The 24,722-nt window shown below is 56.3% G+C and overlaps 2 protein-coding genes across 2 annotated transcripts; one reads left to right on the top strand and one right to left on the bottom strand.

The window, feature by feature from the left end:
- Nucleotides 1-296: 296 nt before the first annotated feature.
- NLGN2 (neuroligin 2) lies at nucleotides 297-15,565 on the bottom strand. Its single transcript, XM_032140002.3, has 9 exons — nucleotides 15,364-15,565; nucleotides 14,567-15,143; nucleotides 11,455-12,158; nucleotides 7,977-8,027; nucleotides 5,690-5,839; nucleotides 5,335-5,520; nucleotides 5,034-5,226; nucleotides 4,065-4,661; nucleotides 297-3,235 (listed from the first exon to the last, which is right to left on the bottom strand). Exons 3-9 carry the CDS (start codon nucleotides 11,912-11,914, stop codon nucleotides 2,362-2,364), a joined length of 2,511 nt encoding a protein of 836 aa, XP_031995893.1. The 5' UTR covers nucleotides 11,915-12,158; nucleotides 14,567-15,143; nucleotides 15,364-15,565; the 3' UTR covers nucleotides 297-2,361.
- A 477-nt stretch (nucleotides 15,566-16,042) lies between these two features.
- TMEM256 (transmembrane protein 256) lies at nucleotides 16,043-17,182 on the top strand. The gene is made up of 4 exons (XM_032140003.2): nucleotides 16,043-16,161; nucleotides 16,468-16,499; nucleotides 16,768-16,848; nucleotides 16,949-17,182. Exons 1-4 carry the CDS (start codon nucleotides 16,077-16,079, stop codon nucleotides 17,090-17,092), a joined length of 342 nt encoding a protein of 113 aa, XP_031995894.1. The 5' UTR covers nucleotides 16,043-16,076; the 3' UTR covers nucleotides 17,093-17,182.
- Nucleotides 17,183-24,722: the final 7,540 nt, after the last annotated feature.

Below are 24,722 nucleotides of genomic sequence, written 5' to 3'. Positions count from 1 at the left end.
TGCTGAGCTAGCTGCCTACACCAGCCCACTGGGCCTCTGGCCTGTTTGACATCTGCCCCCGTCAGCCCTTGTCCTTCCATTATAGAACGACACCAGGCTCCAGTCTTGGCATAGACATGGGTCCTGACGTTCATTTGCCAAACAGACTCACTACCATGGAAACCAGACCCCAGCACCCACTCCCCCTTCCTCTCAGACCTCAGAGCTGGTCACTGAAAAGACCCCTCCTCCCTCATCACTTCCCCAGGGCTTGTTTCTTTAGAGACCGCCCTCCCCACAACAGAGCAGGCACAATCAACAGTTAAACTTTTATATTTACAATATTCTCTTCATCTTTTGCCAGGTTTAAAAATGTGTACAGAGCCGCAAAGGGTTGGGGTAGGGATAAGGGATTGTTGGGATTGTTTTGGGGAGAGGAGCTGGGCATTGGAGTCCGTGGCTGAATCATGGGGTCCCCCAGCCCCCCTCCCATGCCCCAATTCTGGGGGCATCTGTCTACAGGGTTCAGGGCCCAGGTCTCTAGCATTTGGAGGGCATGGCTGTTTGGAGACGAGCTAGACCAGGCAGGGGAAAGGATCAGAAAAGAACTAATTTTCCATGGATGGAGGTAGGAGGAGAAGGGCCAGTCAAGAGGCAAAGTTCTGGGGACTCAAGACCGGGGATTCTGGATTTGGGTGTCAGTGGAAGACAGCACCCCAGCCCCTATTCAAGTTTGGCACTAACACCCCACCAAATGCCAGCAGATGAGGACTCTCCCCTCGTCCACTGTGTCCCTTAAGCCCTTCCAGACATCATTCTTTTCCCAGAGGCTCCAGCCCAAGGCCCTCCGGGGAGTCACCTCACACATTTCAAATTCTTCCTGCTGGTGTCTGCCCAAGACCCGTCCCCACCGCCCCCTCCATCTGTTCCTCAGCACCGCTGACCTCATTCTCCCCAGCCTGTCCGGTGAGACCTTTCTCCCCACTGCCTCCCCTCCGCCCTTCAAGGCTCCTTTCTTTCAGTCAAGGAGGGGGAGCGGGTCAGAGGAGGGTGGTCAGCTGAGAAGAAGGCCGGTCTGACATGGAGATGGGGACAGCTTCAAAGAGGGGGACGGAGATGAAGGGGAACGGAGAACTGAGGCAGGGTGGGGGAGACATGGTGAGGAGGGCACAGGCGGGAGCCCCCTCACCTGCCACATCCCTCGCCCTGTATCCTGCTTGTCCTTAGTTTCCCCTGCCCTGCCTGGGACTGGGAAATTCTTGGCACATTTTGGGGGTCTTTCCGCTCAAATCCGCCTACCCAGTTTGGCACGGATGAGCAACGCTCTGAGGCCTGAGGAAAAGGCTGTCCTCGGACCCCAGTGAGGGCTTTGGTCAAACATGCATGGCCTCTGCGGGCGGCACGTTGCCACACCCCCTCCCCCCAACTCGGGAGCAAGGGCCGGGGGCCCCCCTCCGGGTTTGTTCACCCTCCTCAGCTCCTGCCAACCAGAAGTCTGTGCTCACCTGCCATGTGAGGAGGAACTGAGTGCTGGGCCTGAGGCCTGGGGGAGGCAGGGAAGTGCTGGGAAGAGAGGGGCCGTCTGCCTGGGAAAACACACATCCACATGCAGGAACATGTTTCCACTCAGAGAAATGCGTCCTGGACCACGGGAAAATAAGCTTCCAGGCAGCACTGGGATGCGAGGACTCCTCCCTCCCCCGGCAGGAAATCTGTGTCTGTCCTCCCTGGAAGGTGAGAGCCTCCCCAGCAGAACGTGCTTCATCTGACTTGTGCCAAGGGGGGTGTGGGGGGGAACATGCTTCGCTGGGGTGGGGGCAGGGGAGGCAGGGGGGCGAGGGGGCTGTGATTTCCTCGCTGCTTCCCAGGCTCCATCCTCTGTGGTCTGGTGGCCAAGGGTCACTGTATGTGAACACACCACTTCCAGGGTCTCCAGGGGGAGGGAGAGGGGAGGAGGTGGGAGAAGGGGTGGGGGAACAGGATTCTGGGGTTCAAATCCCCACAGAAATTCTTTGAGGGGGCCAACATGTGTCCAGGGCGGCAAAAAAAACCCTCACCCTGCACATGGGAAAACACACGCCGTCGTGAGAAAGCACACCTCCACGCGGGAAAATACCACATTCCACACACCGAAGACTGGTGTCCCAATGTGGGGGAGAAAACGCCCCCCAGTTGTTCAAAGGCCCAGGTCCAGAGAAGAGACTGGGCTTCTCTGTGTGGGAAAGACACGCATCCCAGGGAGGAATTCCATGTCCACCTTAGCGCTGCTGGATGGCGTGTGACGACTCCACAGGAGAAAAGCCAGTTGCCAAGTCCTCCTCCCTGCCTTCGGAGTGGCCGGGGCCAGGGAGGGCCGGGGAGGAGCGCCTCCCCACCCGCCCCCTATACCCGAGTGGTGGAGTGGGGGTGGGGTAGCGTGTTGTTGTGGCTGGTAGCGGTGGGAGGGGGCGGGGGGAAGGGCCCGAAGGGATGAAGGGAGGGGGGCGGTGGGGGTGGCGGTGGCCCCAGGCCACTGGGCAGCAGGGTCAGGGCCCCGGGGGCCAAGAGAGGCACATCGTCCGGTGCCCGGCGCAGGGCCAGGGTGTAGTCGGGCGGGCAGGCAGGGCGCAGAGCCTCGGCAGGGTCCGCCCCAACGCCACCACCCCGCTTCAGCTGCAGTGACACCAGCTCCTCCTCTGGTGGCAGCTCACGGCCAGCGGTGGGGAGCAGGGGGCCACCACCGGGCACACCAGAGCCTGAGCCGCCAGGTGGGCTAAGCCGCCTGCACCGCAGCTCCTGCCGCCGGTCCCGCTTGTAGTAGAGGGCAGCAAAGGCCAGGATGTTGAGGAAGAGGAGGGAGGCACCCACGGCCACGGTGACGCTCAGCTCCGTGGAGTAGTCCCGCGAGTCCCCGGGGAAGCGGTCGTAGGCCCTCGGGCCGGGCTCGGGCTCAGGCTCAGGAGGCAGGGTGGCAGGCGGCGGGGGCCGGCGTGTGCCCGGGGCACCGGCGGGGGGACGAGGCGGCCAGCGCGTGGCGTAGGGAGGCAGGCGCGTGGTGGTGGTGAAGAGCTCCGTGTGCAGGTTGTGCAGGTGGGGCACGAGCTCCAGCCAGAAGGCCACCTTGTTGGCGCGGTAGTTGTCACGCACACGTGGCTTCAGGCCTATGTGCAGATACTGCTTCTCCTTGCTGTTGAATTTGCTCCACACCACCTCCTCGAAGCGATTGGGCTTGGTGTGGATGAACTTGGTATCCTGCGGCACCGGCTGGTTGGGGTCCCTGTGGGCATAGGAGGGCAGGGAAAGGAGGAGTGAGGGCAAGGCTCTGAAGGAGGGGGGGTGGCAGTGGGCAGGGAGGCAGACAGAGATGCAGAGAGACAGGGGGATGGCAAGAAAGTCAGAGAAAAAGTCACAGAGGCAGAGAGACGCAGATGGATATGAAGAGACACAGAAACTGCAGGAGACAAAGCCAGAGAGACAAATAGGGATGGAGACAGACTGCCAGAGACAGCCAGAAATGCGGGCAGAGGGGCAGGGACACACACAGAGATAGCTAGGGAGAAGCAGAAGCTGAGCCTGAATGAAACAGAGACAGGGTCAAAGACACAGGAGGGACAGCCAGAGACAGAGACACAGCCAGGCTGAAATCAGCCGGCAGCCAGAGACAGCGAAAAGTAAGCAGACAAAAGAGAGCAGCAGAGGGAAGTGGAGAGCTGTCAGTGGATTTTCAGAGAGACAGAGACAGAAGTAAAGAGACACACAAACTCTTACACACACTCAGACACACACACCTGAGCAGTCAGCCAGAGGTGCAGAGCCCTAGGGGGGTTGGGCAGGGGGGATCAGGCAAGGAGGAGGGAGAGATGGACGCCAAGCCAAAGCCACTGAGTGGGCCCCCAACTCCCCAGAAAGGACATGGGCCTCTCTGTCTGATACTGCTGAGTCTCCAACGCTCAACTCAGTGCCTGGCACAGAGGCGTCTGGGTTGGTTTCACTCGAGCAAGAGGGCAGGCCAGAGTGAGTGCCTTAACAGAGGAAGGGTGGCCATGTGAAGGAGGGAGGGCCCCGCCCAGCCCCGCCCAACCCCGCCCAGCTCTTCTGGCCCTCACCCAGTCTTGGCGAAGTTGGTCCAGTAGGTCATGACCACGGCACTGAGCATGACGTCATTCTTGGAGAAGTTGCAGGGGAAGAGGTCAGTGGCACCCACCATGGGCACGCCAAAGACATAGGGCAGTTCATCCCCGTGTGCCGCATCTGCCCACTCAGGCCGGCCCTCCGCCTGGCAGTGGTGGTAGAAGGTGTAAAAGTAGACGGGAGACTGGTAGTCGGCGTGCAGCTTGGCAGTGGCCACAGCTGGTGCCACCCATTGGTGGTCAGTAAAGAGCGCCAGCAGGGTTTTGCGGCGCATTTCGCCATTGTCCCGGTCAGCCCAGTCTGTGTACATAAACTTGATGGTCTCCCGAAGCACATCCTTGCCTTCCGGATAGCCATACAGGTTGTCCACAAAGTTGGAGACAGTGAAGTCAAAGGCGCTGGCAGACACACCATCCTCACTCTCTGCAGAGTCCTCCACGAACTTGAGGCCCTCTCCCTGGTTGACGCCGATGAGCATGTCGTAGTTGAGGAATTCTCCCTGCTGCATGAGGATCTCAGGGTCATCAGGGACCACGTCGCCGTCCACCACGGGCCCAAAGGCGATGTGGTAGCTGGGGAGAAGGGGTCAGGGTCTCACCACCTGCTCACTGGCCTCCTCTCGGCCTGTGGCCTGCTAAGCCCACACGCAGATGCTTCCCTCTACCTGCAAGACCCTTCTTCCCTACTTGAAATCCTCCAATGGGTCCTTTGGGAGATCTGGCCTCTCCGGAAGTCTTCCCAAAGCACTTCACGGCACCCTGTGCTCATCTGCTCTGTCTGAGCACCTCCACTGAAGGAAGGCTTGCAAGAGGAGGCCACTTACTGGGGGCCTGAAGCCCATTTCTCTTTGCCAAATGGGATGCCCACAGGCACCTCTCACCTCAGTCTCCTTGGAACCAGCAAGGATAGTGAAGGCCTGGACCCAGCCCTCTCCCACCCCATACCGGGCAGGCTGCACGTCCTGGTCCACCAGCTCCCGGGAGGGCTTCCGGCGCAGACACTCCACAGCTTCAGCGCTGTCCTCTCGGTCACAGCCCACCTTGGCTGCTAGCAGCCGCGTGTACTTGAGCGGCTGGTAGTTGACAGACCAGCTGGAAATGGCGGTGCCACTCTGGGCGATGGCCTTCTGGAACAGCCCTGGTGGGACAGGCAGACCTCAGGCCAGGCTGTGAGTACCGGCCTGAAGGAGAAGCGGGGAGCTGGCAGGGTCGGGAAGGGTGGAACAGGCTGGGACACTGCTGGTACCTTCTGAATGGTGGGAGAGGATCAGAAGGTTGACGCAGGAGGCCCCTGCCCCGGACCCAAAGATGGTGATACGCTCGGGGTCGCCCCCGAAGTGGGCGATGTTTTCACTGAGCCAGCGCAGGGCCTGGATCTGGTCCAGGAGCCCATAGTTGCCTTTTGCAGCCTGGTCCCCGGTGCTGAGAAAACCTGGGAGTAGAGAAGAAGAGGGCCCCCTGGAGGTGTCACAGCGCCCCTGCCCCCTTTCTGGGCAGCTCAGTCCAGCCCAGAAGCCATTCTGCTGGATGTGGAAGAACCCTGCCCACCAGGCCCACCTCCCAGACTCCTCTGATCCCCAGAGTTGGCTGCCCACCCTCACCGAGCACCCCAAGACGGTAGTTGAGCGTGGCTACAATGACGTTGCCGTAGGCGGCCAGGACTGAGCCATCGAACATGTTTCCGGTCCCCTCCATGTAGGAGCCGCCGTGGAGAAACAGCATCACAGGCTTCTTCCCAGGGTCACGGATATCTGTGTGGGGAGGGGGTGGGCAGGTGGGCCAGGGGGTCAGGGACAAGGACACAGTCAGACCGGAAGCAGCACCACCCAGCTCCCAGGCCTGCTGAGGACTGGCCTGGAGCTCAGGGGACATGTCACTACCATCCCTGGGGGGCAAGACCGGATTCCCCTCCTCCCTCCCCAGCTAGCCCTGGCAGACGGTCCCTCCCCACCCTCTGCCAGCCTTCCCCGCGGCACTTCTCCAATGCAGACTTTCCAAGAAACCCCATAGAGGCTGGGGGTGGGCAGTGGCCCCCCTTAGGGCATCTGCTGGATCCAGGGAACCCCCAGCACCCCCACACACAGCACATCTCCTTCCTGTCCCTGGAAAGAGCAAGCTCCCGAGGCTAGAACTGGAGCTGGAGCTGCTGGGGGGGTCCTGGCGTCTCCTCCGACTCAGGCCTTGGGCCTCCGCTCCACATGGTACCCGGGTCTGTGGGTGAGGGGGGCCAGGCCTAGGGTCCCTGGTCTGTGGGTGAGGGGTGCCAGGCCTAGGGTCCCTGGGGCTTGGTCTTCTCCCCGCCCTAATTCCTTTCTAGGTCACCTCCCCAGTCACCATGGCAACCCCCAGCCTAATTACTGTGGCAGGAGGAGGAAGAGCCTGCTTAATGAAGCCAGGGTGCAGCTTAGTTTTGGACACCCCCAAACTGGCCTGAGCCCTGGGTTCTGCACTGGACTCCTGCCTGCCATACCCCCAGAGGATCCCCTGATCACTGCCACATGTGATCAGGCCCTTGAGTTGCTCCAGATTGGACTGAAGGGTGACTAATTCCAGAGGAGGCGGAAGTCTGAGAGTGCTTGCCAGGGCCCCCGAGTCTACAGTATCCTCCCCTGTAGCTCCCCATGATTCAGCCATAGTGCTAGGGCTGGGGTCACCCCTGGCCCACAGGCCCTCCTCTTTCTTGACACTGGCCCTCCCTGCTAGCCTGGACACTCAGCAAACCAAAGCTAGGCCTGGGCCTCCACAGCCGGTCCCCAGCGCCTCTGCCCACCTCCCTCATCCTGGTAGAAACATCCCTCCTGCCAGAAGGTCAACCTGCAGGTCACTAAGACATTCTCCTTTGACCTCACAGACAGCTTCCTGCCTCCCATCCCTAAGACTCCCTGTGCAGCCCCCATGCTCCTGACTGCTTCCGCCAGAGCTTCTAGGTGGGAAGCACCCTCGCTGAGTTCTCCTCAAATCCTGTCCTCTCCTTTGCTCTTGAACCTCCAGTGACCTCCCGGCACTTTCAGGCCGGAATCTCCTTCCCTCCAAGGTCCTGTCCTAATTGTCCTCAGTTCTCCCATCCTCACCCCACCCCTCTCCCAGTGTGAGGGGAGGAGGGGTCAGAAAGGGAAGGAGCAGGAAGAGGGGCTGGGGCGACAAGAATTCAAAACCAACAACAAAAACAGGATCAAGAAAGAAGAAAGAAAGAAAGAAAAAACAACCAAAAAGCAAGAAGCTCTCGGGGCAGATTCAACAAGAAAAGAAAAAACAAAAAGATCCATTTTGGAAAAAAAGAAAAAAAGAAAAAAATTCTTTGCATTTTTTTTCTTCAAAATTTTGTGGTGAAACTTCAAGATATTGGGCCCTGTTTTAAAAAATTGTCAAATTCTTTAATTCACTTCAAATGTTTGCGTTTTCTGTGTCTGACAGGCTTTTGGAAATTGCGGCAGCCTTCTGATGTTTCTAATGGTGTCATCGATTTGCCAACTTTAACATTTTTTTTGAACTGTTGTTTTGCTCCAATTTCAAATTGTTTTTTTTCAAATGTTACATTTCACAGGTTTCAAAACTGTCCAGATTTCTTTCAAATTCTAAACATTTTAACCAATTCTTTTGAATTTTATTTTTCTGACATTCCAATTTCTTTTTGTTTTTCGGCTTATTTTCACCATGTTTAGCTTTTCTGGCAGGTTTTCTACTGGGTCCAACATTGTTCAAATTTCGTTTGAAGTTTTCATAATTCTTTTTTCCAATTATTAAACATTTTTCTTTTCTTTTCTTTTTCATTTTAGTTGGGAGAACGACTGAGGGGCCTTGAGGGCTGTGGGGACATTTAGTGAGGGGCAGGGCCATGAACGTTCTCTTATAAGCAACCACATGCAGCAGCGGGATTTTTAAATCTACCTGTGTCTGGCGGATTGAGCGTCGCCTCGTCACGTTTTTTTGTGAGCGGACCTAAGACCGGGAACACAAAACAGAGAAAAAAGGACAATTTTGTGGGGAAAGATGGGGGTCGGGGGGAGGTGGTGGATGGGGAGGGGAGGAGAGAAAGCAGAAAAGGGGAGGGTGGGGGAGGCAGAAAAAATAAGCCAAAAAAAGCAAAATTTGTTTGCAAGAAAAAGAAACCAAGAAAAGAGAAAAACGTTTCTACAACCCAATTTTGTTCCCCTCCCCGGAAAAAGTCATGCCCCAAAGAAAAGGCTGGTTTTGGGGGGGTGGGGTGCCTGAGTGGGCTGAGGCCTGTCTTAAGACATATCGACTTGGCTGGAAAGGTTTTGGCTTGTCGATGTGTTTGCTAATTGCTGGAAATGAAACAGTGTTAGAGGTGGGGTGGGAGGGGAGGGGAAGCCCACCCAGAGCCCCTGGGAGACAAAGGCCAGCTTGCCACCCAGGCCACCTCTCAGAAGGCCCCCTTCAGGGCCAGCGAAGCACCTGCCTGCCGCCCCCCACAAGGCTGTAGGGAGGAGAGACTGCAGCAGAAAAGACTCTGCTTCCCTCTGGACCACTCTGCAGGGCAGCGAGCAGGACAGGGTTGGGGGGCAGCCTGCCCCGCAGCTCAGCCCCAGAAGCCTTCCACTCCCCACTGGAGGGCTATGGGAAGGTCAGCTGGGGCTGCCCGCCCGCTACCCAGCCTCACCACCAGCACTTCTCGTCTATCCGCACTCACAGGCCTGGCTTCTCACCCCAGCTCCCCAGTGTAGGCAAAGCAGGGAAGGGGGTCATCAGGTCTTGCCCTCCGCTCCAGCTCAACCCTCCGCACTCCCCCCAACCTCGTCCCTTAGCCAGGCTTCCTCTCCTCCCCGCAAAACGGTGAATTTCCCACCAGGGCCACCAGCCACCGCCTCCCCTGCCCCTGCTCCACTGCCAAAAAGCACCCCTTCCCCAACGGCCGAGCAGGTGGTTCAGTCCACAGATAGGGAATGAGGAACACAGTGCCCTGAGCCAGCCTGGCACACAGGTGCCAGCAGGTACCGGGAGCACCAGGTTCGCCCAGTGTCAGGGCTTCTTCCAGATTATGGGGTTGGTCAGGGGCGAGCTGGAGCCCAGAGGCCTGGGGGTTCCCCGAGGCTGATTGGTTTTTCCTCAATGGCACAGGGACTGGCACGTGGGTCAAGGCCAAGGCAAGCTCTGGAAGGCATCTCTTAAGTGGCAGTGATGGCCCCATGGGGACCCGCTGGGAACAGGGCCTCTTCTTTGTGAGAGGATGGGGTTGGGACAAAGTCAGCAGGGCATGTGTGCACGTGAGTCTATGAAGCGCGTGTGTGTGTGCGCGCCTGAGTCAACCTCTTCCTCCCAGAGCTGGTGTGAAGATTCAGTGAGATCACCTGAATGTGTCAGGCCCCAGCAGGTCTGCAATCAGCAGTGGCTAAAAATACAGAAGGTGTGGGCAAGGGTGGTGTGGGGGCAGGGGTGGACAACTGTGTGGAGGTGTTGGGGTGGACAGTCCATTGGTGGCAAGTGCTGGGTGGATGTTTCACATGGAGGGTGACGAGACAGCATTGAGGGGGCCCTGGGGTGTGCAGAGCCTGTGTGAGAGTGGGGAGTGCTGGGATGGGCAGCCCACATGGAGGTGCTGAGGTGAAGGACTCATGATGGGGCAGGCGCTGGGATGGCAGAGGAGTGTGGCGTGCACGGCTCTCCTGTGGAGGGCGTTGTACTGGGGGGCACGTGGGGCATGTACTGGGATAAATGCTTATGGGGAACTAGGGTGCTTCAAATTTGAATAGGATTAGAGTAGATGACACTCTGCGTTGTGTGTATGGGTTGTGGGGAGGCGTGGTTTATATGGAGAGGGGTATGGCTGGGATGGGGGATACGGGGTGAATGGTCCATTTGGGAGGTATTGGGATGGACATGGGTGGGTGGAGGTGCATGAGATGTTCCATGCTTGGCAGGGGGGGATTCCGGGTGCAGGGGGCATGGTGTTGGAGTACTTGTTCGGTGAGTAGAGTGCAAGCTTGCCGGATGTGTTTTCGCCACCTGAGGTCTGGTGCAGATGATCTCTAGGTAGGAGTGGGGTAAACAATGATTGAGGAGTGTTGGGGATGTTGGAGACTGTGGTGTGAGGGGCCTGCTGAGCACACAGCCCAGGCGCGCAGGTTACTGGATGTGTGGATGTTCTTAAGGCACGTGATCTATATCCAGGGATGCTGGGGAGCACAGGTGTGTGTGGGTGACACGGTACACAGTTTCAGAGATGTACTGGGGGTGTGTGTGATGTGAAAGTATTGGGAATTGTGATTGTGGGGTGCTAGAGCACAAGGTCAGTGTATAGGTTGGTTGGGTGATGATTTAAGTGTGGAGTAGTGGGGATTTGCAGTCTGTTTTGGGACTTGAGCACACGCCGTGGAGGTGCTGGGTATGTACAGGGTACATTAGGAGCTCCTGGGTACCAGGCCTCTGTGTAAGGTTGCTGGAAACATGGACTGTGGGAAGCGTGGTGGCAGCGGATGGTCTCTACGCAGATGCTGCCATGTTTTGGAGCGGTGAGATGGGTGTCAGAAGAGCCATGTGGGGTGAGAGGGGTGGGTGTTTGTGAGGCTGGTCTGCTGCGATGGCTGGAATCCACCTATTGCACCCTGTTCACACTCTGGAAGGTGTTCTGATTAGTCTTGGAGTGCTGAGGATGGAGGGTGGAGAACTGTCCAGAAGGAATGTGCCAGGGGCTATAAGCAGTCCTGTAGTGAACAAGAGTTCATTAAGAACAGAAGTTCAAGAGCCCCAGGGAAGATGGGTGGCCTGTGCTGTGAGTGGAGGGGCCCTTCGCAAGGAGCTTCCCCAATCCTTCAGGGGCGTACAGGGGTCAAGGGAGAAGAGAAGGACATCAGTACCACTGCCAAGGCGCTCAGCTCAGGCAAGGGGCTCTGGACATGATGTGATAGATGGAAGGCAGCCCTTGCTGGCCAGGGGGAGAGGGAGAGCCTGCGTTGTCCTTGAGGTGCAGATGTAGCTAACCTGGGTATTCTGCCATGAACAAGCCCAGGTCTGGCAGCGGGAGGTGGGGCAAGGTTGGAGTGGGTGTCGGAGCAGAGGATGGATCACCTGATTCCCCCTCCGTGGCCAGGTTGAGATTAGCTGGCAGACTGTGTGTCTTTGGGGAGAGAGTGGGTGAGCCTAGTCCAGTGCCTGCCATCCCTACCATGGACCCCCATGGGCATAAAGAACTTATGGAGCGGAGGTCTGCAGGGTGTGTGCCTGGGACTTCCTGGAGGCACCCTTATAATCCTCAGGGGGCACGTAGAGGTTGCAGGGACACTCCGTCCCTCACTGCCCCCACAAAGGCCCAGCTCTGAGCCCAAGAGCGGTGCCAGTGCCTGAGGGTCTGCGTGTGCGTTTGTGGGCTGTGTCCACGGGGTGCCCGGCTTTGTGCCCGCGCCCTTACCGTCCTCGGTGGGCACGTAGAGGTTGAGGTACAGGCAGTCCTCGCTCTGGTTCTGCACGTAGGTGGCGGCCGCCTCCAAGTTGTCGGTGAACCACACAGGCAGCATGATGGCGGGCAGCGCCCCGTGCAGGTTCTGCGGGCAGGCGGGCGGCAGGGTGGTGGCGTTGCGCACGCCGGGCCACGAGGCGGGCGCCTCAGGCGGCTGGAAGCGGCGGGCGCCCAGGGGCGGCGTGGCGTAGGGCACGCCCAAGAACTGCACGACTGGGCCCAGGATCTCGTTGTTGAGCTCGCGCCGCACACCGCGCACTCGCCCGTAGGCCGTGTTCACCACCGGGAAGCGCTCCTCCCCGAGGCTGCCGAGGCCCAGGCCGGGGCCGCCCGGGGCACCGCTGCCGCCGGGACCCCCTCCCCCCCGTTGAGCCCCCGCCAGCCCCACCAGACACAGCGCCAGGAGCCACATGCTGATCGGGGGACCCCCCCTCCCTCCCCGGGACCCCCCCCCTCGGAGAGAGAGAGAAGGGGGGGGAGAGGGAGGGAGGCCCCCCTCGCCCCAGGAGGGAGGAGGGGGTGGGGGAAAGGAGGGAGGAGGGGGTTGGGGAGGGACCTGGGTTAGACTGGACAGAGAAGGGGTCTGTTCCTCTCCATGGAGGGGGCACGGGGTGGGGAAGGGGAAGGAAGTGGGAGAAGGTGAAGGCAGGCCCGACCTGCGGGAGGTGGAGCGAGAGGGGCAGGGCGGCAGGATACAGACAGACGGACGGACAGAAAAATACAGAGGTGGAAGAGGGCAAGGGAAATTGGATGGGGCAGACAGAAAGGAATGGGGAAACAGAAGAGACAAGTGGTTAGTGACCTGGAATTCAGACAAAGTTGCCCCCTTCTCCCACCCACAGGCCCCCTGACACCTCCCCACTCCCACCCAGCAGCCCTTCTCCCCTCAGCAGACGCCTAGGCTGGGGGTGGGGCCCAGATGTGGTTCAAGTCCAGGACCCAGCCAGAGGAGAGGCGGGTCAGCTCCCCAGACCCAGCATGCTCCCTTCCAGCTGATGTATCCCTCCCAGGCAGGTTCTCCTCAGGGACTCAGGAGTCCCAGTTCCCACCTCCCTGGGAGGGAATGAGGTAGACAAGGAAGAGAAAATAAAAATACCAAGTCATTAATTAGCTGGAAGTGGCAGGTTTGTTTATATGTGTTAATTACTCCTGAGCTGTAATTTCATGGCGCTGAACCCCCACCCCAGGCCAGACTCAGGCCTTTCTTGGGACTGCACAAACCCAGCACCTTATCCCCACTTCAACACACCATTCGCTAAGGATTTGTGCTGCCAGCGACCCCTCTCTCCCCAGACTCTCTCCATTTCCTCCGTCAGAAGTTGGGGTACCTTGAGGCTGGGGTTAGAGTAGGGAGGGGACGCTGGAGGGGCAAATCCAGGGACAGATGCGTGATCCTGCAGCCGGTTGCCGGGTGACGGGATGCTGCCCCGCAATGTTACCTCGGCAACGGGCTGCAGCTTTAACCCTGGAGGGGGGGTCTGGAGGAAGACGGGAAGGGGCTGGCTTGGTTTGGGGGTCCATTCAGGGCATGAAGGGGAGGGCAAAGGTGTGAGTCAGAATGCAAGAGTTCCCCCCAACCTTAACATAGAGGAAGAAGTATATATGTTGACAGGAAGGGGAGATTGGGGGCACCAAGAACGCTAAGAGCCCTGCCTGTTGGCCAATCAGAGCCTAGCCTTAGTGACCAGGCCTCTGGCTTGGGAGAGGGGGTGCTGAGGTGGGCTTGAGGAGACATCACAGGAGCCTACTGACTGCCCCCCTCCAGCAATTTCAAGCAACCTTGGACCCCACCACCTCATGTTTGCAAGCCATTGTGACCCATGTCCTGGGGGCAACACTTAGCTTTCTTCTCTTCCCATCCTGACCCATCCATTCACCTACCCTTCCCCTTGCCGCCCCCCCTACAGTTGCTGCTCTGATGCCTGGGTGCTTAGGGCAGCAGGGGCCAGCCAAGGGAGAAGATCAGACCGGAGGGGCAGACACCCAGGTCATTTCGGCAAGCCCCCCCCCCCCCCCCCCCCCCCCCCACCAGCCGCCAGAGCTGTTTGCTGACGCGGGGTTTTCAGAGCCAGGCGCCAGCCCGCGGGTGGCTCTCTGCAGGTGTCAATTTATTCCAGAGATAAGGACACAGGAATCCTTACCACACACACCCAGTCATGCCCCCTGCCTTTCAGCCTCTCTAAGGCTCCTCTATTCCCCCATCACCTGGAGGTGGCTGGGGGCTGATTCCCCCAAGATCTCCTTTTCCTGTGCCAGACTGGGTTGAGCTACCATGGCCTTGCTGCCCCCTCCCCCTCCCCACAACAAGATCTGCCTCAGTCACCCTCTCCTCTTGAGGGTACTCTGGGCCCCTGGCCTCCTCCCACCAGCCAGCTCTGCTCCCTCCTTCCCTCCCACTGGAGGCCCCCCCATCTCTCTCTCCGTAGTGCTCCCTGGGAGCATCTTTCCTGGGCCTCTTCCAGCTTGCTCCAGCTCTTGCCTTCAGTCTCTCACCCTCAGTCTTTTTACATCTTTCTCTTCTGTATCTCTCTCCCTGGTGTTTCTCATTTCTTTCTCTCTCCTCCAAATACCTTCCCCAAATTTCCCCCTTAAGCCTTCTGTCTCTCTCTCCTGTCTTTCCCCATCACTGTCTCCCCCATTTTCTCTCCCCATCTCTGTCTGCCACATCTTGCTCCCTCCTCCTTCTCCCCATCCCTCTGCCTTCTCTCTCCATTCCTGCCCAGGCCTGACTCCCCCAGCCGGGGAGAGTTGAGGGACGGGGGCTCAGGCCTCAGGCCCCCCCTTCCTGCAGTGGTGAAAATGGCTTGGCCGGGAAGGGGAGAAGGAGGGGGAGGGGGAGATGGGAACACACGGGGTCTGTGGGCCCATTCAAAGGATCATTCATGGACTGGAGAGAGGCAGAGACAAAGAGACCAAGACGCAGAGACACGGCGAGAGCATCCCTAGGCGGAGACACGCAGACAGAGCAGGCTGGGGGAAACCAGGCGCAGGGAGGGAGATGGGGAGAGGGAGACCCCAGTGGACCGCCACGCAGCCCCCTCCACCGACCCGGCTTAGATCCTACCTGGCTCAGCCCTGGGGCCGTGGTGCCTCCATCCAGGGCTCCGAGTTGGGGGCGAACGGCCTTCGGGAGGGGGCGGCGGCCTCTGAGCCCCCGCGGCCTCGCAGGCCCAGCCCCCGCCCGCAGCGCCTCACCCGGCGGGGGAGGGGGATCGCCCCAGCCCCGGGGGGCGGGGCCGGGATCCAGTCGATCCCCGGGAAAAGGAGAGCTAGGGGATGGTATCGGGGGAGCCCGAGAACAGGGAACCCCGCAGTAGGGACGACAGAGAAAGGAGGGGGCAATGGGACAGGACTAGATTGAGGATCCGCTGGTTCCGTGGGCCGGCTTCGAGGGACCAGAAGGCGGTCCAGGCGGAGGATCCTAAGGATCGGGTGCTGGAGGAGGAGTCCACGTTAATCCCCAGGGGCCCGGGGCCCGGGAGCGCAGGATCCGCGGTGCAGGGGCAAGGGATCCAGCCGGAATCCTCGGGGAGGGGGAGGGATCTAGTCGATCCCGAGGGCGGGCGGGAGGGGGAGGTCCGGGGAGTCAGAGGAGGGCGGGAGCCAAGTCCAGAGCCCCGGGGCGGGGGTCAGCGCGGATCCTAGGAGGGAAGGCGGGGGTGAGGGGAGGCTTCGAGGGACGCTCAGCAGCCAGGAGGCCCGGACTCCTGGCTCCGCGCGCCAGGGCCCGCCCGCCCCGCGTCCATCCCAGCCCGAGAGTGATGATCCGCCGGCGGAGCAGCCGCAGCAGCCCCGCGCGTCACCGCGCGGCCGCCTCCCCCGCCCCCTGCCGAGAGAGCGGCGCACACCCCCCGCTCGCACCCGCCTGCCCGCCCGCCCTCCGGAGAGTGGGGGGATTGGAGATGGTGGGAAGAGGCGGGAGTGGACAGACGGACAGATGGATGTAGCGGGCCAGGGCAGGGTGGAGACACTCCCCCAGATCTTACACCCTCAGGGCTCTCGAGGTCTCGGGGAGACTGGGGGGGAGAAAAAGCTTAACTACAGGGGGCGGGGCATCATGCAAAGAAGGCGGAGCCTTCAGACATGGGGGAGGAGCCATTTGTGCAGTGGGCGGGGCTTACTGGCAATAGGTGGGGCTTTGCTATCTTTGGGGCCGCCTCTTTTTGGTAGTGGGTTTGATTTGAAGCTGAACAGGAGGAGCCTGTGGGAAAAGGGGCGGAACTTTGAGAGAAGACCGGGATCTTTGGAAATTGGCCGGAGCGTGGGGGTGGGGGGTTCGAAGAGGCGATCAACTTGGAAAGTGGGCCAATCCGTGACGCAAATCCCCTAGTCCCGCCCTCAACCCCGCCCCCCACTGCTTAGCTCCTCTGCTCCTAATTGGTGCTGGTTTCTCCGCCCGCCAGACGTCTTCGCCACTCTGCAGCGGTTTTACAAAGGCAGGTGAAGAGCTCAATGCTGAAATGAACACGGCCCGGATTGGGCGCCTGTGAACCTTATTTGCATGGGCGGCCGGGATTGGGTGGCCTCTTGGGTGGCCTAGGCGGCGTTGGTCCGGTGCGTCCTGTTCTACAGCTATGGCCGGGCCAGCTGCAGCTTTCCGCCGCTTCGGCGCCTTGTCCGGAGCTGCGGCCTTAGGCTTGGCCTCCTACGGGGCGCACGGTCAGGGGGCTGGGGACGAAGCTGGGACTGTGCTTAGGGCGTCCTCTGGGGTCTGCTGCAAGGGCGTAACCTATGGGAAGTGCCCGGCCGCCCGTTTATCAGACAGTCCGCTGAGCCCTAAACCTTTTAAGTCCCCCAGCTGGGTCCAATTGGTTCTCAGTACTGCCCGAGCGTGTTCCCACCAATCGGAAGCTTCCTGGGGGGGGGGGGGTGCCCTTTCTCGCCAATGTCCACCTGGGTCCCCCCGGATTGGGGGCGGTTAGGGCTGGCACTAGGACCGGTAACCTTTGCTTCTTTTCTCCACAGGCGCCCAGTTCCCAGATGCCTACGGGAAGGAGGTGAAGTAACTGCGCTGGGGCTCCCTGACTCGTGGGTCTACGAAGGCACAAAGTCTGGGGTCCCTGGGGGAAGTGGGCGGGGAGAGGGTGGGGCGAGTCGCGGATCTCTGGAGCAGCAAAGGCCAAAGGCTCTGTAAACCAAAGGCCTGGGGTCGAGCTGGGACTTCAAGGGTGGGGTGGGGCAAGGAACTTTGGTCCCTTGTGTCATCAGGGGATCTCAGACACCTGTATTGCCTACGATATCCCTTCGTTTCTCTTTTTCTTACAGCTGTTTGATAAGGCCAACAAACACCACTTCTTACACAGCCTGGCCCTGTTAGGGGTGCCCCATTGCAGAAAGCCACTCTGGGTAATCTTTCCCTGTGCCTAACCCTGATCAAGCCCCACACACTCCCTCTCAGCTTGCCCTGTTCTTAACAATCCTGTTTTCTGTGCTGTGTCTCCTTCAGGCCGGGTTATTGCTAGCTTCCGGAACGACCTTATTCTGCACCAGCTTTTACTACCAGGCTCTGAGTGGAGACCCCAGCATCCAGACTTTGGCCCCTGCGGGAGGGACCCTGCTACTCTTGGGCTGGCTTGCCTTGGCTCTTTGAGCCCCCTTTTGCTTAATTACTGGGTTTTCTGGGCAGTTTTTTTTAAAAGAGTTGGAGTAAGAAGAGGATTAAAAAGGAAAGGCAAATAAACTTTGGAGTCTTTGTTCATCTGACCTCTTGGAGGAGGAGGGGTGGGGATTCAACCTCTGAACTCCCTCCATTTCCTAAGACTTAATCAGTGAGCCTTAGGTCTGGGGATTCTGATCACTTCAAGTTAACTTATAATGTTCTTACCCTGGTGGGCATCAAAGTCATAAAGGATGCTTGAAATAACGCAGATTCCTACTGAGGCACTCTTTCAGGCCTGAGAATCTGTATTTTAATAAGCTCATCTTGTGGTTCTGATGCGTACTAGGTTTTTAATTTTATTATTATTATTATTATTATTATTATTTCGAGATGGAGTCTTGCTCTGTCACCCAGGCTGGAGTTCAGTGGTGTGACCTCAGCTCACTGCAACTTCTGCCTCCCAGGTTCAAGCGATTCTCCTGCCTCGGCCTCCTGAATAGCTGGGATTATGGGCGCCCGCCACCATGCCCAACTAATTTTTTGTAATTTTTAGTAGACACGGGGTTTTGCCAATGTTGGCAAGGCTGGTTTTGAACTCCTGACCTCAGGTGATCCGCCTGCCTTGGCCTCCCAAAGTGCTGTGATGACAGGTATGAGCCACTATGCTGTTGTTTTTTTTTTTATTTTTTTGAGACAGAGTTTCACTCTGTTGCCCAGGCTGGAGTGCAGTGGTGTGATTTTGGCTCACTGTAACCTCCACCTCCTGATTTCAAGTGATTCTCCTGCCTCAGCCTCCCAAGTAGCTGAGATTATAGGCACACGCCACCACGCCTGGCTAATTTTTGTATTTTTAGTAGAGATGGGGTTTCACCATATTGGCGAAGCTGGTCTTGAACTCCTGACCTCAAGCAATCCACCCACTTCGGCCTCCCAAAGTACTGGGATTTTAAAAAATTACTATAGGGTCGTAGTTTTCAGACCTGTTGTTATCAGCACCCACTTACTCTAGAAGTGAGAATTAAGGCAAGGCAAGATAGGAGTGTCATTAGTTACAAAATACTTTGGGGTTCAAAGCTGGGACAGCTCATGTATTGGGGATCAGAAAATGTGTCACAATGCTTGAGATGATCCTTAAAGGAGCTCTATTGTGTGGAAGAAACAATGAACAAAGAACAAGATGGAGAGGGGAGGGGTCTGGAGAAGCAGGAGTCTTCAGTGTGGGCTGAGTTTGAGTTAGGTAGGAAAGGAGTGAGAAAAGGTGGCAGGGCAGGCTGGCGTGGCAGTCACAGCATGTAGAGAACTGGAAGATATTTAGTGGGGACAGTATTTATTTATTGTGACAGAGTCTTGCTCTTTTACCCAGGCAGGAATGCAGTGGCATGATCTCAGCTCACTGCAACCTCCGCCTGCAGCGCTCAAGTGATTCTCCTGCCTCAGCCTCCCTAGTAGCTGGGATTACAGGTGTCTGCCACCGCGCCTGGCTAATTTTTGTATTTTTAGTAGAGACAGGGTTTCGCCATGTTGGCCAGGCTGGTCTCAAACTCCTGACCTCAAGTGACCCACCTGCCTCAGCCTCCCAAAGTGCTGGGATTACAGGTGTAAGCCACTGCTCCTGGCAGGGACAGTATTTATTAAACCAGTGTTGATCATGAGTCAGACACATTACAAGGAAGATCAACTGTGAGCGAAACAGATATCCCCTCCCTCAAAGAGTTTCCCACCTAGTACTGGAAATGGACCTGAAATAAGTAAACATTTATAAAATTTGCAAAACATATATCATTGCAAATTGTGCTGCATGTTTAAAGGCTTGAACCTGCGCGATGGCTCAAGCCTGTGATCCCAACATTTTGGAAGGCGGAGGTGGGAACATTGTTCCAGCCCAGGAGTTTGAGACCAGCCTGGATAACATAGGGAGACCCCTGTCTTTACAAAAGTAAAAAAAATTAGCGGGGTGCGGTGGCTCACGCCTGTAATCCCAGCACTTTGGGAGGTCAAGGCGGGCGGATCACAAGGTCGGGAGATCGAGACCATCCTGGCTAACACGGTGAAACCTCATCTCTCTGAAAATACAAAAAAAAAAAAAAAATTAGCTGGGCGTGTTGGCGGGCGCCGGTACTCCCAGCTACTCGGGAGGCAGAGGCCGGAGAATGGCGTGAACCCAGGAGGTGGAGCTTGCAGTGAGCCGAAATCGTGCCATTGCACTCCAGCCTGCGCGACAGAGCGAGACTCTGTCTCAAAAAATAAATAAATAAAGTAAATAAAAATAATAAAAACAAATAGCCATGGCCGGGAGCGGTGGCTCACACCTGTAATCCCAGCACTTTGGGAGGCCGAGGCAGGTGGATCACGAGGTCAGGAGATGGAGACTATCCTGGCTAACGTGGTGAAACCCCGTCTCTACTAAAAATACAAAAAAATTAGCCGGGCGTGGTGGCGGGTGCCTGTAGTCCCAGCTACTTGGGTGGCTGAGGCAGGAGAATGGCGTGAACCCAGGAGGCGGAGCTTGCAGTGAGCCGAGATGGCGCCACTGCACTCCAGCCTGGGCGACAGAGCCAGGCTCCGTCTCAAAAAAAAAAAAAAAAAAATAGCCAGGTGTAGTGGCCTGTGCCTGTAGCCTGTAGGACCAGCTACTCGGGAGGCTGAGTTTGGAGGAACACATGTCTGGTTCCTGACTCTTTTTTTTTTTTTTGAGTCGGAGTTTCGCTCCTTGCCCAGGCTGGAGTGCAATGACGCGATCTTGGCTCACCACAATCTCTGCCTCCTGGGTTCGAGCAGTTCTCCTGTCTCAGCCTCCCTAGTAGCTGGAATTACAGGCATGCGCTACCACGCCCGGCAAATTTTGTATTTTTAGTAGAGACAGGGTTTCTTCATGTTGGTCAGGCTAATCTCAAACTCCCGACCTCAGGTGATCCACCCGCCTCGGCCTCCCAAAGTGCTGGGATTACAGGCATGAGCCACTGTGCCTGGCCTCTTACTCATCTTTAAAATGAAGAAATATTGTGATCTACGAGTGTACCTCAAATTATGCCACCTCCCTGGATATACATGCTTCATTGGCTCCCCTTTGCCCTCAGAAGACAGTCCAACATCTCAGCACAAGGCCCTCCACCATTTGGCCCTGTCATCCTTATCTCTTTGCTGACCTTCTCACAATCCTCAGGCCAGCCCCCTAGGAATTCCTTCAGGTCTCTAACACACTCTCTTGCTTCAGGGAAGCCTGGAAAGCTGCTGTTACAGGATTAGGGAGCTCAGTAAGACTAGTGTTGGTGATAGAAATTCTGGAATTAAAAGTATGCAGATTGTAACTAGAGATACGGAATGAGATGAAATTACCTAAAATCTTCTCATTAGAGAAAGAATCTGCACACTTTTAAAAATGCATACTGGCAGGGCACGGTGGCTCACATCTGTAATCCCAGCACTTTGGGAGGCTGAGGCAGCCAAATCAAGAGGTCAGGAGTTCGAGACCAGCCTGGGCAACATGGTGAAACCCTGTCTCTACTAAAAATTTAAAAAATTAGCTGGGCTTAGTGGTGGGTGCCTGTAATCCCAGCTACTCGGGAGGCTGAGGCAGGAGAATCACTTGAACCCAGGAGGCGAAAGTTGCAGTGAGCCAAGATCATGTAATTGTACTCCAGCCCAGGCAACAGTGAGAGTCTGTCAAAAAAAAAAAAAAAAAAAAAAAAGCTACCTTCAGGCCAGTCACAGCAGCTTATGCCTGTAGTCCCAGCACCTGTAATCCTGGGAGGCTGAGGCAGGCGGATAACATGAGTCCAGGAGTTCGAGACGAGCCTGGCCAATGTGGTGAAACGCCGTCTCTACTAAAAATACAAAAATTAGCTGGTGTGGTGGTGCATGGTGCTTGTAATCCCAACTACTTGGGTGTCTGAGGCACGAGGATCACTTGAACCCAGGAGGCGGAGGTTGCAGTGAGCCGAGATCGTGTCACTGCCCTCCAGCCTGGGCAACAGAGCAAGACCCTGTCTCAAAAAAGAAAAAAATGCATACCTTCAGAAAAATTAAGTATGCCCTCAATATATTACACAGATTGTACTATATAAATCATACACAAAAATAGAAATGAAAAATGATGACAGCTGGGTGCGGTGGTGTGTGCCTATAGTCTCACCTACTCAGGAGGCTGAGGCAGAAGGATCGCTTGAGGTTAGGAGTTTGAGACTAGTGTGCTAAGATCAAGCCTGTGAATAGCCACTGTACTCCAGCCTGGGCAACATAGCAAATCCCCATCTCAAAAAAAAAAAAAAAAGAGTGACTTAAACTTTTCAATGACTTACTTACTATTGCACTGCAAATAGATTCCAAGTGCCATACCACTGTCTCCAAGGCCTGCGCTGGCCATCCGGGCCTTGTGACTCTTTGTCACTACATGGCATCCACATTGCCAACCCACCCCATTTTCTTCTGCCTCAAGATTTTGAGCTGCTCTTTTCACCCTGTTTTGCAGTTATTCTTTGTGCCTAGAATACACTTCTATACTTTGTGCATGCTTAGTTTAGCTTCGATACGATCACCTTGGTGAGGCCTTCCAAATCTGAAGGGGCACACCCTCCACCCTCCAGCTGTTCCACTGCCTCTCTGTGTTTTTCGTTTTGAGACAGGGTCTCGCTTTGTCACCCAGCTGTAATGCAGTGGTGCCATAAGGACTCACTGCAGTCTCCATCTCCCAGGGTCAAGCAATTCTCTCACCTCGGCCTCCCGAGTAGCTGGGACTACAGGTGTGCGCTACCATGACTGGCTAATTATTACTTTTATGTAGAGATGGGGTCTCGCCGGGCGCGGTGGCTCACAGCTGTAATCCCAGCACTTTGGGAGGCCGAGGTGGGCAGATCAGAAGTTCAGGAGTTCGAGACCAGCCTGTCCGGCATGGTGAAACCTGATCTCTACTAAAAATACAAAAATTATCTGGGTATGGTGGTGCGCGCCTGTAGTCCCAGCTGTGGGCAGCAAGCCACCCAGGCGCCGAGGCAAAAGACCGAGGACACGAGCTGTTCCAGTATAATAAAATATAAAACAAGAATAGTCATACCAGATATAGATCTTAGATATTATTATATATGAATATCATTAATCATTAGTTGGTAGTAATTACTCTTTATCCCAATATCATAATAATCCCTGCTCTATAATCATAACCTAGGAAAAACCAGGCCATACAGAGATAGGAGCTGAGGGGACATAGTGAGGTGTGACCAGAAGACAGGAGTGTGAGCCTTCTGTTATGCCTGGACAGAGCCACCAGAGGGCTCCTTGGTCTAGCGGTGACACCAGCATCTGGGAAGATGCCTGTTGCCAGGCAGACCGTGGTCTAGCGGTAGCAAAAGGTGTCAAGGAACAACACCCGCTACTTAGCAGACCGGGAAAGGGAGTCTCCTTTTCCCCAGGGGAGTTTAGAGAAGACTCTGCTCCTCCACCTCTTGTGGAGGGCCTGACACCAGTCAGGCTTTCCCGCAGTTATCTGGAGGCCTAACCGTCTCCCTGTGATGCTGTGCTTCAGTGGTCACGCTCCTAGTCCGCCTTCATGTTCCATCCTGTACACCTGGCTCTGCCTTCTAGATAGCAGTAGTAAATTAGTGAAAGTACTAAAAGTCTCTGATATGTAGAAATAATGGCGTAAGCTGTCTTTCTCTTTGTCTTCTCTCTCTCTCTCTGCCTCGGCTGCCAGGCAGGAAAGGGCCCCCTGTCCAGTGGACACATGACCCACGTGACCTTACCTATCATTGGAGAAGACTCACATTCTTTACCCTGCCCCTTTTGCTTTGTATACAATAAATAACAGCGCAGCCAGACATTCGGGGCCACTACCAGTCTCCGCGCATTGGTGGTAGTGGTCCCCCGGGCCCAGCTGCCTTTTATCTCTTTGTCTTATGTCTTTATTTCTATACTCTCTCGTCGCCGCACACAGGGAGAGACCCACCGACCCTGTGGGGCTGGTCCCTACACCAGCTACTCGGGAGGCTGAGGCAGGAGAATTGCTTGAACCCAGGAGGTTCAAGAAAGAGGTGAGATAGGGTCTCACCATGTTGGTTGCCTAGGCTAGTCTCGAACTGCTAGGCTCAAGCAATCCTCCTGCTTCAGCCCCCTACCCAGTTACTTGGGAGCCTACAGTGGGAGAATAGCTACAGCTCAGGCATTCAAGAGCAGCCTGGGCAACATAGTGAGATGCTGTCTCTAAAAAAATAAAAATATCCCAGCACTTTGGGAGGCCGAGGCAGATGGATGACCTGAGGTCAGGAGTTCAAGAACAGCCTGGCCAAAGTGGTGAAACCCTGTCTCTGCTAAAAATACAAAAATTAGCCAGGTGTGGTGGCAGGCACCTGTAATCCCAGCTACTCAGGAGGCTGAGGCAGGAGAATCGCTTAAACCTGGGAGGCCATTGCACTCCAGCCTGGGCAACAAGAGCAAAACTCCATCTCAAAAATAATAATAATAATAAAATAATAATAATGTGGTAGTATGTGCCTGTAGTCCCAGCTACTTGGGAGGCTGAGGCATGAGGATAGCTTGAGCCTAAGAATTTTGTTTCGTTTTTGTTTGAGACGTAGTCTCGCTCTGTTGCCCAGGCTGGAATGCAGTGGCGCAATCTCAGCTTGCTGCAGCCTCCACCTCATGGGTTCAAGTGATTCTTATGCCTCAGCCTCCTGAGTAGCTGGGATTACAGGCATGTGCCAACCATGCCTGGGTAATTTTTTTGTATTTTTAGTGGAGACAGGGTTTCACTGTGTTGGCCAGGCTGGTCTCAAACTCCTGACCTTCAGAGATCTGCCTGCCTGGGCAGAGTGGGATTAGAGATGTGAAGTGCTGGAATTAGAGATGTGAGCCACTGTGCCCGGCCGAGCCTAGAAGTTTGAGGCTGCAGTGATCTCTGATGGTGCCACTGCACTCCCTCCTGGGTGACACAGCAAGACATCAGTCTCATAAATAAATAAACAGGCTGGGTGTGATGGCCCACACCTCTAATCTCAGCACTTTGGGAGGCTGAGGCAGGTGCATTGCTGGAGCCCAGGAGTTCAAGACCAGCCTGGGCAACATGGCAAAACCCCGTCTCTACAAAAAATACAAAAATTAGCTGGACATGGTGGCACACGCCTGTAGTCCCAGCTACTCAGGAGGCTGAGGTGGGAGGATGCCTTGATCCTGGGAAGCAGAAGTTGTAATGAGTGGAGAGCATGCCACTGTATTCCAGCCTGGGCAACAGAGCAAGACCCTGTCTCAATAAACAAACAAACAAACAAACAAACCCTTAGAGGGGACCTCCAGAGTGGCCCAAAGGGGCTGGGTGCGGTGGCTCATGCCTGTAATCCCAACACTTTGGGAGGCCAAGGTGTAAGGATCACTTGAGGCCAAGAGTTCGAGACTGCCCTGGCCAACATGGCAAAACCCCGTCTCTACTAAAAATACAAAAATTAGCTGGGCATGGTGGCTGTAGTCCTGGCTGCTTGGGAGGCTGAGGCAGAAGAATTGCTTGAGCCTGGGAGGTGGAGGTTGCAGTGAGCCAAGATCGTGCCATTGCACTCCAGCCTGGGTGACAGAGTGAGACTCTCAAAAAAACAGAAAAACCAGAGTGACCCAAAGTTCTAGTGGCAGAGCCAAGGCTGGG

Source organism: Hylobates moloch, unplaced genomic scaffold (assembly GCF_009828535.3).
Source record: "Hylobates moloch isolate HMO894 unplaced genomic scaffold, HMol_V3 SCAFFOLD_19, whole genome shotgun sequence".
NCBI lineage: Eukaryota > Metazoa > Chordata > Mammalia > Primates > Hylobatidae > Hylobates > Hylobates moloch.
The sequence above is the reverse complement of the archived record's forward strand: the minus strand, read 5'-3'. Positions and strand labels throughout refer to the sequence as shown.